The following is a 16,354-nucleotide window of genomic DNA, read 5'->3' as shown; positions in this document are numbered from 1 at the left end:
AATACATTAGACCAAGTGCTTCTCTTTGGGGAGCACCAGTTCTATTTGTGAAGAAAAAGGATGGAAGCATGAGACTATGCATCGATTACAGGGGATTAAATAAGGTGACCATAAAGAATAAGTATCCCTTACCAAGAATAGATGATCTGTTTGACCAACTAAAGGGTGCCACAGTGTTTTCAAAAATTGACTTGAGGTTTGGATATCACCAATTGAGAATTGTCGATGAGGACATCCCTAAAACGGCATTTAGGACAAGATATGGACACTACGAATTTACAGTTATGCCTTTTGGATTGACGAATGCTCTAGCAATCTTTATGGATTTGATGAATAGGGTGTTTCATCAATTTATGGATAAGTTTGTAGTGGTGTTCATAGATGACATTTTGGTATACTCAAAGAACAAAGAAGAGCACGCAGAACACCTAAGGACAATTCTGCAAACATTGAGAGAAAACCATCTTTATGCAAAGTTCTCTAAGTGTGTTTTGGTTGGAAAAGGTATCCTTCTTAGGACACTTTGTGTCCAAGGACGGGGTAGAGGTAGACCCAGCCAAAATAGAAGCCGTAAAGAGTTGGCCGACACCCAAAACAGTATCGGATGTGAGAAGTTTCTTAGGTTTATCAGGGTATTATAGGCGTTTTGTTAAGGATTTTTCCAAGATTGCTAAACCTATGACTACTCTAATGAAGAAGGACAAGAAGTTTGAATGGGATGAGAAGTGTGAAGAGGCGTTCTAACTCTTAAAACACAAATTAGTTACAGCACCAGTGCTTACACTTCCAGATGATAGTGGATTGTATGATGTATATAGTGATGCATCAAAGAATGGTTTGGGGTGTGTGCTTATGCAAAATGGAAAGGTGATTGCATACGCATCAAGGCAGCTAAAAACACACGAGGTAAACTATCCAACCCATGATTTGGAATTAGCCGCCATCATTTTTGCACTGAAAATTTGGCGCCATTATTTGTATGGAGTGAAATGTAGAATTTACACAGACCACAAGAGCTTAAAGTACATTTTCACCCAAAAGGATTTGAACTCTCGTCAAAGGAGATGGCTGGAGTATACGAAGGATTACGATCTAGACATACAATACCACGAAGGGAAGGCAAATGTGGTTGCGGATGCTCTAAGTCGTAAAACTAGTCATGGATTAAACTCGTTAGTAGTAGCTAATGAGTTATGTAGAGAAATGGCGAAATTGAATCTAGAAGTCATGGAATGGGGAGTACCAGCAGGTATTTTTGCGAATCTGAGTATCCAACCAACAATATTCGACGAGATTCGAGAGAACCAAGAGGGAGATGTAAAGTTGTATAGGATTCGTGAAAAAATTAAGCAAGGAAAAGCTATAGACTTCAAAATTCACGAAGATGGGAGCTATAAAGGTCGATGGTGTGTACCACAGAAATGTGAGGAAGTGAAGAAAAAGTTGATGGAAGAAGGCCACAACACACCTTATCAGTACACCCGGGAGGAGACAAGTTATATAAGGATTTGAAGAAGATGTTTTGGTGGCCTAGAATGAAAAAGGATGTTGCTGAATTTGTGGCAAAGTGTTTAACATGTCAGAAGGTGAAAATAGAGCACAAGAGGCCTCAAGGGACTGTACAGTCATTAGAAATCCCAGGATGGAAGTGGGATTGCATTTCAATGGATTTTGTGACTGGCTTACCTAAGTCAAGGAGTGGAAATGATACCATTTGGGTAGTGGTTGACAGACTTACAAAATCAGCAGTGTTTATACCAATGAAAGAAACTTGGAAGATGGAGCAACTTGCGAAGGCTTACATCAAGAATGTAGTAAGGTTACATGGAGTTCCAAAAGATATTGTTTCTGACAGGGATTCCAAATTTCTCTCAAAATTCTGGAAAAGTGTTCAAGAAAATTTTGGTACCATACTTAAGATGAGTACATCATTTCACCCTGCCACAGATGGGAAAACTGAAAGAACTATTCAAACCTTGGAGGACATGTTGAGAGCTTGTGTAATAGACTTCCAGGGAGGTTGGGAAGACAGTTTGGATTTAATTGAATTTTCCTATAATAATAGTTACCACACAAGCATAGGAATGGCACCATTCGAGGCTTTATATGGGAGAAAATGTAGAAGTCCAATTTGTTGGAACGACATTAGTGAAACTATGATTCTTGGGCCTCAAATGATTGAAGACACAGTCAAGCAAGTAAGGAAAATTCAATCTAAAATCCTAGCAGCTCAAGATCGCCAAAAGAGTTATGCAGACTTAAAACGAAGAGAAGAAGAATTTGAAATTGGCGATAAGGTGTTACTAAAAGTGTCACCAATGAAAGGAGTGATGAGATTTGGGAAGAAAGGAAAGCTCAGTCCAAAATACATCGGTCCATATGAAATACTACAAAGAATAGGCAAAGTATCTTATAGGTTAGCCTTACCTATGGAGCTTAGTAAAGTACATGACGTATTTCATGTGTCCCAATTGAGAAGGTACATCCCCGATAAATCCCATGTGCTACAACCAGAAACCATCGAGTTAGATCAAATTTTAACCTATGAAGAGAGACCTTTCAAGATTCTTGACAGTAAAGTGCGTAGTACACGCAACAAGAACGTTAAGATTGTAAAAGTACTTTGGTCTAACCAAGAATATGAGGAAGCCACTTGGGAAGCAGAGGATGAAATGAAAAAGAAATACCCAGAGTTGTTTCAGGTATGTAGAGATACGGGGGCGTAACTCGTTTTCTTTAAGGGGGGTAGAATGTGGTAGAATTTCGCGCTTTTTCCCTATATTTCAGTTATTTTTGTGCTCTTTACACGAACTTAAACAAGTATTTCGAGTATTTATGCTCTCAAAGAGACATAAAATAGTAAAGGAGTGACAAAAAGTACAACAATACTATACATATTAAGGAAAAAGGTTTGAATTTCGTTCCCCAAGTTTCGGGACGAAACTTTTTTTAGGGGGGTAGACTGTAATACCCCGTATTTTTATACGTATTTTATTTAAAGTATGTATTTTATAAAGTATTTTAATAGTTGTAATTATTTTAATTAAAGTATTGTAATTAATATTATTATTAAAGGAAAGTTTATTTAATTATTTTATTTAAAAGTTGGGGTTTTATTTTAGGAAAGTTTAATTTTTCAACAAGTTTATTAGGGAAGGAATTAGGAAAACCTGGAAGAGGGTTAGTAGAGAAGGGGTATAAATATCCCACTTATGAGGCAAATCAAACTTTGCCCAGAGTGGAGAAAACCCAAGGTAAACTTCTCTCTCTCTCCTCCTTATTTTTTTCTTTCTTTTTCTTTTTCCCCTTCCCCTTATATTTTTTCGGCTGCCCTCCTCCTTCACCACCGCTGCCAGCCACCGGCAGCTGGTGGCCGCCGCTTCCAGCAGCGCAAGCCGCCGGCAGCAGGCAACCGCCGCAGCCAGCAGCCGGCAGCCGGTGGTTGCCGTTCTTCCTCCCCTTTTTCCCCCTTTTTCGAACTATATATATATATATATATATATATATATATATATATATATATATATATATATATTTATATATATATATATATATATATATATATATATATATATATAATTAAAAAAAAATAAAAAAAAACTAAGCTTTCTTGTTTTAATTTAATCTATTCTTGGATCTAAATATAAATTATGAGTTTGGGGGTTTAATTTTGATGTTTGATAATAGTAATTGTATGAATTAATTTTCAGATTTGGTTTTAATTAAAAAGCCCCAATTTTTGAAACCCTAGGTCCTTGATTATGAAAATTATGAAAGTATATGAGGTATTAATGTTTAGATCTTCAATTAGGTGTTTTAAGACTAAATTACAGCAAGTTTTAATTAGAAATAAAGTGCTGGAATTTTATGTAGAGCACTTAATATTATGTTTTTGAAGGAAATTTAAATTACCCATTAAGTGGGACTTAATTAGGGTGTTTTAAATATAATTTCAGCTTATTCTAATTATTTTAAGAGGGGTTTTAGAATACTATATATTGTTGGATATTTGTTTAGAGTGGGTTTTAATGCTCTATTATAATTTTAATGTGTAGGAGACTTCGAAGTGAGCAATTTTTACTAGTCGTGACGACTTTAAGATCGTATTCAAGGTACGTTCGCGTACTTAGCATATTTTGAGGATGTAGATTCATGCTAGGCTTGATTTCAATCAATTAAAATTAGTATCATGCTAAGGTTTATGTATGGAATTGTGAATTAATGGTGTTGGTGATTGAATGGTGAAGCATGAATTATTTGTGATGGTTTATGGTTTGGAAAATTATATTTTTGGCATGTTGTGTTTGAACCACATTTTTATTTATGGCATGTTAGAAGGCATGATTAATTAAACTACATGTTTAATTATGTTTGGAATATTAAAAAGGAATTTTATTATGGTTCAAATAATTTTTATTGATGCTTTAAGCATGAGGAATGAGCTATATAAGTGTCTATGTACACAAGGAATAAATTGTATGTTGGTGCCTTTGTGCACTTAAGGTGTTTTTAACACCGAGGGATAGGATTTTTGGCGCATTATGCATTTAAGGTGTCTTGACACTGAGGTAGAATTAAAAAGGGTTCAACAATAAATAATATGTGGTCATCAATTATTCAAGAAGTAAATTGGTATGTTTGTTTGATTGTATAATTATTGTTGATTGACTTATTATGCTTTGAGAGTCATCACCAAGTCTAATAATATGTAAATAACGTAAAGTGAAAGAGATTACGCACCAAAACTCTTGGAACGTATATACCTTGAGTATGAACAATGGGGGGAGTTATGGGGTTTTATATTTAACCATAACTTTCAACAGAGTACATGACGCTGTATATTCCTTTTTATTTTTATGCGCTGGAATTCCGCCACCTATGTGTGGCACAGGTTTGTTGCTGGCACGGTTAGCTCCCGTGTCAGTTAACCCCAATTTATTGGGATAGGTATAGTTGGAAACCCGTTCGATGCGTAATCAACGCTAAATGAATTAGTTAGTGTCTAGTTAGAGTGTCTTGTTGATTGTTGTGTGTGCTTGTAAACAGGTGCAATGAGGTAAGTGTGTGTGATGATAGGAGAATGTATGTTAGTGTGTTTAATTACGCTTATGTACTCAGCTTTGCTGATTGTGTGTGTTGTTTGTGTTTGGCCATGTCTTTATCTTGGCCCTACGATGATCCATTTTAATGGAGAGTAGTGGGGGCAAGTAGAGATACACTTTTCAGGTATTGAAGCATGTTCATGACGGGGCATGAGTGAAGAGAGAATCATGCTAGCTTCCATTAGAATATGATGTGTTTTATACATTGAATATTTTATTATATTACTTTATGGACTAACACAAAAGTTTGGTTGTTTCGGTTTTGAATAAGGGCCTTAAATGGTTCCAAGTTGTAGTGGATTTTATTTGACTTTGGTTTTGTTGATTTTCAACTTTACTTTCGTTGGTTTGGTTTTTAAATTGTGTTATTTAAATGGTTTTGGTTTTCAAGTCTTCCGCTGTGTATCTTTGATAGTTGCCTTAGCCGTTTTCACGGTGGCGGTAATGTCTTAGATATTCAATTCCTAAAACGTATTTTAAAAAGAGTAAAGTATGTATTTAAAGGAAAGGAATTTCTAGGGTGTTACAGATTGCTTCTATCACTCTGGACTTTTATAAGGATTTGTATTCAGCTTCTGCGGATGTTTCCACTTTTGATTCTGAATGGTGGGATAGTCTTTGTCTTCCTTCTCTTTCTTCAACTCAGATAGCTTCTCTTATGGTACCTTTTACCTCGGAGGAAATTCGGGCTGCGATTTTTAGTATTGATGATGATAAATCCCCTGGTCCGGATGGTTTCCCTTCGGCTTTCTTCAAAACCTTATGGGATTTGGTTGGAAATTCTGTGGTTTCTGCGGTTCAGCATTTCTTTGTCCATGGTTATATGTTGAAAGATTGGAATCGCACTTTTTTAGCTTTACTTCCGAAGGTGGATGATCCAGAACTTATTTCTCAATTCCGTCCCATAGGGCTCTGTAATGTCATTTATAAGTGTGTGGCGAAGTGTCTTACTTTCCGTCTCCGTCAGGTGTTACCGAGCCTAGTTGCAGATTTTCAGAATGCTTTTGTTCCAGGGCGACTTCTTTCGGATAATGCCTTGGTTGCTCATGAAGTTCTCACTTTTATGAATAAGTCAAAAGCTAAAAAAAGGTTTTTTGCTGCCATTAAGTTGGATATGAACAAGGCTTATGACAGAGTAAATTGGGATTTTTTGTTTCGCTTGCTTCAAGCATATGGGTTTCCTCCGTACTGGATTCACATTATTCGTCAGTGTGTTTCGAAAGTATCTTATCAAGTGTTGGTAAATGGTAATCCACTTCCGGCCTTTTATCCTCAATGTGGTCTTCGATAAGGAGATCCCCTGTCCTCCTATTTGTTCGTTCTTTGCATGGAGGTTCTTTCTGCTATGATCAGAAAAGCTGAGAGAGCTTCTCTTCTTAAAGGCATTTGTGTTTCTCGTGGTGCTCCGGCGATTTCTCACTTGTTCTTCGCTGATGATTCCCTTTTATTTTTGCAAGTTACTCCTCAGGCTTGTGAAAATCTTACAACCCTTTTATCATAATTTTGTTCATTGTCGGGACAAGTGATTAATCTTCAGAAGTCGTTTGTGAAATTTAGTCCTAACACTCCTTCGGACTATCGCGACTTCCTGGCTGGTAGCTTGAAGCTTCAGTGCAAGCCTACTCTAGGTTCTTACTTGGGTTTACCAGTGGAACTAGGTCGCAGTAAGGTTGCAAATTTTAGTTTCCTAATTGATAAGGTGGTTCAGCGCTTGTCTGCTTTGGCTTCTTTGGGTCTATCTTCTGCAGCAAAATTGGTTGTTATCAACTCTGTTCTTGTTGCTTCTTTTAATCATATTCTCTCGGTGTTTAAAGTGCCTTTGTCGATTTGTTCCAAGGTGGATAGTCTTTTGGCTCGCTTTTGGTGGAAGTCAGAACCTCGTTCTCGGGGATTAGCTTTAAGATCAAATGCGCTTCTGCATCTCCCAAAAGGATTGGGAGGTTTAGGTATTCGTCAGCTTCATTCGTTTAACTCGGTTATGTTGGCTCGTCAGTGTTGGCGCATTCATCATCACCCCCAGCTTCTTGTTTCCAGAATTTTTTCGGCGTGGTATCCTTCTCTACATCTATTACAGACTCGGAGGATTCCTGGCTCTTCTTGGGAGTGTCAAGGTCTTTTGCAAGGCATGTCGGTTCTGGTTAAGGGGGTTCCTTGGAAAGTTGGATCGGGTTCTCAGGTTCGCATTCTTCAATATTCTTGGGTTCCTGGGGACTCAATTTCATTTCGGGATAATTGTGAGACGCCTCTTCCGTCTCATGTCTCTTCTATCATTAATCCGCGTTCATACACGTGGGATACTTCTCGGGTTTATCAGTTGTTTGATTCCTCAACAGCTAGCCGTATTTTGGCTTTAGAACGTCCGAGTAGACCAATGGACGATTTCGTTTACTGGAAATATTCAAAGGATGGGGTATTTTCTACTAAATCAGCCTACGCTGCGTTGTTAAGAAGTCCAGGTCACTGTGATGGGGTTTCTCCCTTCCCTTTTTCATGGTGGAAGGTTTTCTGGAGCCTGCCCCTCTTGCCAAAGCTGCATTTATTCTGCTGGAGGCTTCTTAATAATGCGTTACCTCTCACTGGTATATTACAACAACATGGGATTCCAGTGGAGACCACTTGTGTTCTTTGTCTTGGAAATCACGAATCAGTTGAACATCTTTTTAGAGATTGTCCTTTGGTTTTGGATGTCTGGGTGACTGTTCCTCTTATTTCGTCGCTTCAAGTTCCTCGAGACATTAATTTCTATGCTTGGTTTGTTGAGATAGTTTTGGATTTACGACGAAATAAGTCTTGGGAAACTTTGATCAACTTAGTCTCTTTTTTTTGGGCCATTTGGACTGCTCGCAATCACAAAGTCTTTCGTCAGGCTGTTATTTCTTCTAATTTTGTTCGTCATATAATGCAGGACTGGGTTTCTCGTAGTCTTGTGGCTGAGGATTTTAAGTCTGTTATTCGTCCAATGGGGATAACTTCTATTGCCTTTCGACAACATGTTTCTTTGTCATGTCTTTTACGAGGCTCATCGGATTTAAGTGCTGATATCTGCCTTGTGTTTGATGGTGCGTATACTTTCCATGACCATTCTACAGGGGCAGGTTGGGTTTTTAGATCTTCGGATTCAGACATTGTCCTTGGCGGTGGTTGTAGAGCCTTCACTTCGTCCTCGGCTTTTCAGTCTGAGTTGCAGACCTGTTTGTGGGCTCTTAGGGCAGCTGATCGTCGTGGTTTTAGGCGTCTGCTTATCTACACAGATTGCTCAACTTTGTTAACTTTCCTTACAAATAAGAGATGTCAGGATATCTCTTGTTTATGGTTGCTTCAGGATATAAAGGTTATCCTTACTCGGTTTTTATTCTGTGAAGTTAGGAAAGTTCCGCGTCAGTGGGTGGCTCCAGCTCATTGGTTGGCATCTCAAGCTCGTCAACGTTGTTTGTTGTTATGGTCCTTCTAGTTTTTCTTTCTTTCTTTTGTTTTTTTATTTCTTAGTTCGTCTTGTCAAAAAAAAAAAAACAAAAAACCATCCCAAACTGTTTTATTTAATTTGGATCTTTAAAATATTAGAAATGGGGTAACATCGTGGTTTGGGTCAATTTTAATTAAATAAAGAAGTGGTGCACACTAATAGTGTTTATAAAAACACAAACTTTTAAGAAAATTTAGTGTACAATAATTATTGTATAACTATTATAAAGATAATTTAAAGTGGTCAAAAGTTACCCCTAAAATGAAGGGAAATTCTCTTTGGTAACACCATACTTTTTAATTTTCTCAATGGTGAATTACGAAAAATTTTATTCTCCTTGATAAACTTGAATTTTTATATTGAGACAATTATAACATTAATGATAAATTTTAACTAAATATTTAACTATAGTTAGCTTTTTTTTATTTTTTATTTTTTTTACATTTAAATGATTTAGAAATAATTTTATTTTTTAAAAAAAGTAACCCCCTTTCCCTAAGCCACCAGGCTGCCACCACTCCAGCCGCCCCAACCCACGCCTCCACCCAGCCTCCGCCCAACCTCCGCCCTCTCTAGTGCACCGACATCCCCGCCCTGCTGCGCCTCTCCCCCAACCCCCCGAACCAGCACCTCTTTCCCCGAAACCCACCTCCTCCCCTTCGAAAATCCTAAAAACCTCTCCCCCCCCCTCCCGAAATCCCCAACCGGCGACCTTCAATCTCTACCCTCTCACCTTCTCACCTCACCATCATCGAAAAACACAAACTTCTAACCAATTTGCGAAATTTTAAAGTGACCGAAATCCTAACTACACAATTGAATAATAATTTATGTGAAATAGAGGAAAGGGAGGGGGTGGAGGTGTTGGGAGTGAGGAAATGGAGGAAAGGGAGGGGGTGTAGGTGTCGGCGGCTGGTTGCGATCGGCAATTGGTGATTGTGGGCTATAGATCGAGCTTTTAGAGTGAGAATTGGTGGCAGTTCGAAGGTGGTTAGGTGGTGAATCGATGGAATTGACGGTGTTGTTGGTGCGCGCGGTGGCGAATTGTGTGAAGGTGATAGTTGCGGTTGGTGGCTGTTGTGTGTTTCGGTGGCAGTTGTAGGCGGTGGTTGTTTGTTGTTATTGTTGTTATTGTGGGTTTGTTGTTGGCAGGTGCAGCGGGTTGTTGTGGTGTTTCGTGTGGTGGTGGTGGTTCGAAGGTGGTTTGGTGGTGTGACTTGGTTGAAGTGGTGTGGCTACTAGAGATGTGTTGATGATGAACATGTTGGCTGTTCGGTGGTGGTTGTTTGGTGTGGTAAGGAGGAAAAAAAAAGGATGAAGATGATGATCTTGAATCTTGATGATGACATGTTGGGGTTGAGTAAGGACATTTTAGGAATTTAAGTGTATTAAGTGGGGATATTTTAGAAATTTTATTTTTTTAATTTAAAAAAAATTGTTAACCATAGTTAGAAATTAACTAAATTGTTTTATTAAGTTCACCATTGAAAATTATAAAAATTTCAAGTTTAACAAGGATAATAATATTATTTGCAATTCACCACTAAGAAATTAAAAATTATGGTGTTACCAAAGAGAATTTCCCTAAAATAAACAAAAGTAACCCAATACAAATAAAAATTATCTACGCTTTATTAGTAAAGATTCACATTTTAAATGACTAAAAATCAATTATTAATGATTGAATGTAAATTACCTTTATAAAATTTTTCTTGTTGTCTATTTATATAAAAATTGTATTATGTCTTAAGTTACTCAAAAAAAAAGGGCAAAAAGTTACCCTTATACTAGTCGATTGTACACTAACATTAGTGTAAACCGAGTATATACAAAAGTTTTTCTTATAAAAATATGAAGCAGGTATATATAGAAAATTGAGCATGTATATAAAGAAAATTGAGCTTAAGCTCATGTCAAAAAATGAATAAATAATGAGGGGATTTAAGCATCAACTAATGAGTTAATATGATGATACCCTTCACTGTACTAATGATAGTAGTGCTCAATGCCCTGATGTTAATACCCTTCTTTTATTTTTATTTTTTTTTTCTTTTTTTAATGGTAAATAAAAAGACTATACTAGTGGAATATTTGGCGCACATAAATGACATTTCCACAAAGCATTTCCCTAATCAAGTAAGGCTGAATTTTTTTATTTTTTTTCCTAGATACTAGTATGCAAAGAGCTAATACCAAATAGTTAAGAGTTGGGACAAAATATACCAAAAACTAATCATATTCATATATTGATATATATTGAGAGAATGGCAGCCTAAGATCATCTTTAAAATGAACATAGCTGCATTTAAGCAAAATTTTAATAGAGAATAGAAAAGATATTGTTTCTAAAAGATAGGGAGACAAACAAATTCGTCAAAAACTGCCCACACAAAACCAAGGCAGAAAACTTAGTCGACTTCCTCAATCTTGGGTCCGGGGCCACTTGCAGCAGCAGGGCCTTCATCATCATCCATGGGAGCACCACCTGCCTCACCACCGGCACCTTGGTACATCTTTGCGATGATGGGGTTGCAGATGCCCTCAAGCTCCTTCATCTTGTCATCGAACTCATCAGCCTCAGCAAGCTGGTTGCTGTCAAGCCATTGGATTGCACTGTCAATGGCTTCCTCAATCTTCTTCTTATCAGCTTCTGAGAGCTTGGAGCTGATCTTCTCATCCTTCACAGTGTTTCTCATGTTGTAGGCGTAGTTCTCAAGAGCATTCTTTGACTCGACCTTCTTCTTGTGCTCCTCATCCTCAGACTTGTACTTCTCGGCCTCTTGAACCATCTTCTCAATCTCTTCCTTTGAGAGCCTGCCTTTGTCATTTGTGATGGTGATCTTGTTCTTCTGTCCAGTGGTTTTGTCCTCAGCGGACACATTCAAGATACCGTTGGCATCGATATCAAAGCACACAGTGATCTGAGGAACACCCCTAGGTGCTGGTGGAATACCAGAGAGCTCAAATTTACCAAGCAAGTTGTTGTCCCTGGTTCTTGTTCTTTCTCCCTCATAAACCTGGATCAACACACCAGGCTGGTTGTCAGAGTAAGTTGAGAACACTTGTTCCTTCTTGGTTGGGATGGTGGTGTTCCTTGGGATCAACACTGTCATGACACCTCCAGCTGTCTCCAAACCCAGAGATAGAGGAGTAACATCCAACAACAAAAGATCCTGCACCTTCTCATTACCCTCACCACTCAAGATAGCGGCTTGGACAGCAGCCCCATAAGCAACAGCCTCATCGGGGTTAATGCTTTTGCAGAGCTCCTTGCCGTTGAAGAAATCTTGCAATAGCTGCTGGACCTTAGGAATTCTGGTAGAACCGCCAACAAGAACAACATCGTGAACTGTGCTCTTGTCCATCTTTGCATCTCTCAAACACTTCTCAACTGGCTCCATACACTTCCTAAACAAATCCATGTTCAACTCTTCGAAACGGGCACGAGTAATGGTTGTGTAAAAGTCAACACCCTCGTATAGAGAATCAATCTCAATTGTTGTTTGAGCAGTAGATGAGAGAGTCCTCTTTGCTCTCTCACAGGAAGTTCTCAACCTTCTAAGAGCTCTAGGATTGCCATTAATGTCCTTCTTGTGCTTCCTCTTAAACTCTTGCACGAAGTGATTAACCATTCTGTTATCAAAATCTTCACCACCAAGATGGGTATCTCCAGCGGTGGCTTTTACTTCGAAAATACCCTCTTCAATAGTAAGAAGAGAGACATCAAAAGTACCACCACCAAGATCAAAGATCAATACATTCTTCTCACCAACACTGGTAGCCTTCTTGTCAAGACCGTAGGCAATGGCAGCTGCGGTAGGCTCGTTAATAATTCGCATAACGTTCAAACCAGCAATAACCCCAGCGTCTTTGGTGGCTTGACGCTGAGAGTCATTGAAGTAGGCAGGAACAGTCACAACAGCGTTCTTCACTGTTGAACCAAGGAATGCCTCAGCAATTTCTCTCATCTTTATGAGAACCATCGATGAAATCTCCTCAGCAGCAAACTGCTTGTCTTCACCCTTGTACGAGACGACAATCATAGGCTTGTCACCAGCACCAGGGATCACCTTAAATGGCCAAAGCTTCATGTCACTCTGAACTGAAGCATCACTGAATCGTCTACCAATCAACCGCTTAGCATCTGTTTCAATAAGTCGATAAAACATGTTAGGCACAACTTCCAGATATAATATCACTAACATAATTTAAAATTTTTATAATGTAAACAATACATCAATTTAGAAGAACTTATGAACCAATCGAGAGCTTCAATAACAATTAAGATTCATTATTTAGAACTACTGGAAACACATCATTTTACATTACTGAAGAAAACAATTCGACATGAAAATTCAAAAATACCTAAAACATATCAGTTCAAATTATTAGAGTACTTAAAAGTCATATTCAATAGCTTAATTATTCATTAGAATATATACCATGTGATTCTAATGACGAAGCATGATAACTACATTATTGTACTGTAATTGTGAACATTATCAATTTTAAAGAACTTATGAACCAATTGTGAGCTACAATTCCAATTCAGAATTGACAATTACTTCTGATTATTTAGAACTAAATCGAAAAATTAGATTCATATCATTACCACGTGATTACGATGATAAACCATGATAACTCAATTTACTTCAATTAAAAATCTAAATCTCACGACATATAAGCTGTATACTGTGTTTAATTTCTATACTCTCTAATTAAGATGGATCTAGTTTATCATATAAAATAAACTCAATAAATTATAAGACCTCAAAATTTATCAACAAAATTAGATCTGAAAACCGACAAAACTAGATCACAGAGCAAGCTATTCGGTCAATCGATTTAAACATAATTATGCAAAATAAAGGTAAATTACAGCAATTAATGCCATAAATCATCAACGAATACATCACAAATACAAAAACATGTCGATGAAAATTTACAGAGCATCAATAAAACTTCTGAACCGCAAAAAAATTCAACGAAATCGTTAAAAACAACAGTTCAACACAGAATTAACAGGAAAATCAACAGATCTAACACAATTAACAGCAATCACAACAAAATCGAAAAGAGAATTTAGAAAACGAACCAAAAACGGTGTTGACAGGGTTCATGGCGACCTGATTCTTAGCAGCATCACCGATCAACCTCTCGGAATCGGTGAAAGCAACATAAGACGGCGTGGTTCTGTTACCCTGATCATTAGCAATGATCTCAACACGGTCGTGTTGCCAAACTCCAACACAAGAGTAGGTCGTGCCGAGATCGATACCGATCGCCGGACCTTCGCCTTTACCGGACATTGTTGTGCAAATTATTTGGAGAGAGATAGAGAAAACAAGAGAGAGAAAATTGAGAATTTTGGTTGCTGCAAAATTGGGGAAGAATAAATTGAGTTTGAATTTAGGGTTTGGAGGAAGAGGGGTTTATATAGGAAGTGGGGGAGTTTGTTGGGTTCTAGAATGTTCTTGGGTTGTGATATTTAAGCAGGAATTAAGGGCGGTGGAAAAAGGTTAACGCCTTAACGGGAAGGAGCATGGTAATATACAGCTATTTTTGCGTTGATTTTTTTTTTTATTTTTTTTATTGTTACTTTTTTGTTTAGTGGGTTCACATGCTCCTTTAGTGGCCGACTTTGGCGGTTTCCTTAAACGGTTTTGATTTGAATCTTCAACTTTGTTGGAAATTTAAATTATTTTTAAAATTAAATTTAAGTTAAATATCTTCATTTTTAATTTTTATGTACGGTGATAGGAAGGTCCATGTGGTTACGAAAGGTATTCGACTATTCGTGACAAGTTGTGGAATCGACTACGAGTATGAATAGTGAATCGCTAAACACCGCCTACAAAAATGATCATCATCGCCAACATTCAGTGTGAATGGACAATCATACCCTTATTACTTCACCACCCCTTATCCTCCCGACGACCCACAACTCCTTCTGATCGGCGATGACCACCACCACCCTGATCAGCGACCCACCATACCCTCCTCTATGACAACCCACCACCTTCCCTTACCGGCGGGAAGGTGGTGGTTTAATATATATTTTTTTTATTTCAGGAAACCGCGGTAACCGAAGCCCAAAACCGGTTACCGTAGACGATAATCGGAGCCCAAAACCGGTTATCGTGCACAGTAACCGGTTTTTTGTTCCGGTTATCGCGCACGATAACCGGTTTTGGGCTTCGATTACCGCGCACGGTAACCGATTTTGGGCTCCGGTTACCATGCACCTTAACCGATTCCATGGTAACCGGAGCCCAAAACCGGTTATCGTGCCCGGTAACCGATTTTGAGCTCCGGTTGGTACGGTTGTCAAAAAAACCACCACCTTTTCGCCAAAGAGGGAAGGTGGTGGGTCATCTTTGAGGGGGATGTGGTAGATCGCCGGTCAGGGTGGTTGTGGTGGTGGTCGTCATCGCCGGTCAGTGTGGTGGTGTTGGGGTAGTGGTGTCAAGGTGTTAGTGATTGGTGACAAGAGGAAAGATAGTGGTGAAGTACTAAGGGTATGGTTGTCAATTCATACTAAATGTTGGCAGTTTTGATCATTTTGGATGGCGGTATATAACACCCCCCTATGAATAAGGGTGTACATAAATAGGACCGGACCTGAAAACCGACCTGACCTGGTCTTGTACAGGTCCGACCCCGGTCCTTAAAATTCAAGGATTCAGGTCCCGGTCCGGATCAGGTCTAAAATCGAGATTTTCAGGTCAATACCTGAAACCTAGTAAAATTGTGTTTTTTAAAAAAAAATTTAAAAATTTTTTTTTTCACAAATATCAAAACAAATCAATTCATTTCTAACCCTAGGTCCCTAACTCTCTGACTCTCACAGCCTCTCTCCGCCTCTCAAGCTCTCAGTCGACATCCTCGTCGGTCACGCCCTAACGCAGTCACGCTGCACGACTATACGCTCCCCTCAGGCGACCACCAGACACCAAGCGCCCACCGCCCACCAAGCACCAGCGCGAAAACCGTCCCTGCACGTTGCATAAGCCACCGCACGCGAACTCCACGACTACCAGATCGTGCGATTGTAAAGACCACGACCACTAGCAGATTGTGCGGCTCCAACAACCGCGACCACCAGGACGCACGGCTCCAGGGCCTCCAGCGATCGCGACCACGAGATCGCGTGGTTCCTGCGACCCAGATCTGGGCTAAGTTCCTGCACTGCTGCTGTTTGCTAACTTGCAAAGTGCTAACTGCTTCGGTGCTTCCTAATGGTTTTTTTCTTTTTTCTTTTTTTTTTTTAAGTTGAATCTGAAATTATTTTTTTTTTTTAAGAAGAACAATCTAAAATTAATATTAAACATCAATATAAACCAGTTGAATTTGGTTAACATATTTTTTTTCAAATTGATTTTTTTCAAATTGATTTTTTTTAAGTAAAAAAGAAGAAGCAGGTCCAATCAGGTCCAAAACCGGAACATACCTGTTTTTCCAGGTATAGTTCAGAATCGGTCCCCAGTCCTCAAAAAATAGAGATTCAAGTCCCAGTCCCAACAAGTCCGGTCCGGTTTTGGACCGGTGTACATCCCTAAGTATGGAAAGGAAGATTTTTTATCTAAAACGGGTCGGGAGGTATTGATTAAGGCAATGGTCCAATTAATCTCAACCTACTTAATGAGTATGTTTAAATTCTCTTCTTCATTTTGTGATGAGTTGCGTTCTTTGGTGTCGAATTTTTTGTGGGGGGCAAAAGAAAGGTGAGTAAAAGATACATTGGTTGGCTAGGAAGAAGCTTTGTGAACCTAAGGCGAAAGGGGGGGGT

At 38.6% G+C, this 16,354-nt stretch overlaps 1 protein-coding gene across 1 annotated transcript; it reads right to left on the bottom strand.

Moving 5' to 3' along the window:
* Positions 1–10,785: 10,785 nt before the first annotated feature.
* On the bottom strand, positions 10,786–14,073 carry LOC110682886 (heat shock cognate 70 kDa protein 2-like). Its single transcript, XM_021859227.1, has 2 exons — positions 13,661–14,073; positions 10,786–12,709 (listed from the first exon to the last, which is right to left on the bottom strand). The coding sequence occupies exons 1-2, from the start codon at positions 13,872–13,874 to the stop codon at positions 10,974–10,976; spliced, it is 1,950 nt and encodes a 649-aa protein (XP_021714919.1). The 5' UTR covers positions 13,875–14,073; the 3' UTR covers positions 10,786–10,973.
* Positions 14,074–16,354: the final 2,281 nt, after the last annotated feature.

Source organism: Chenopodium quinoa, unplaced genomic scaffold (genome assembly GCF_001683475.1).
Source record: "Chenopodium quinoa cultivar QQ74 unplaced genomic scaffold, ASM168347v1, whole genome shotgun sequence".
Lineage (NCBI taxonomy): Eukaryota > Viridiplantae > Streptophyta > Magnoliopsida > Caryophyllales > Amaranthaceae > Chenopodium > Chenopodium quinoa.
Note: the sequence above shows the minus strand (reverse complement) of the source record. Positions and strands in the feature narration are given on the sequence as shown.

What these genes read in the sequence shown, in the direction of transcription:
- LOC110682886 (XM_021859227.1), bottom strand. Translation starts at nt 13,874, where the DNA reads ATGTCCGGTAAAGGCGAAGGTCCGGCGATCGGTATCGATCTCGGCACG. An exon ending in CCCTGTCAACACCGTTTTTG is followed by an intron (nt 12,710 to 13,660) that starts GTTCGTTTTCTA and finishes TTATTGAAACAG; the next exon opens with ATGCTAAGCGGTTGATTGGT.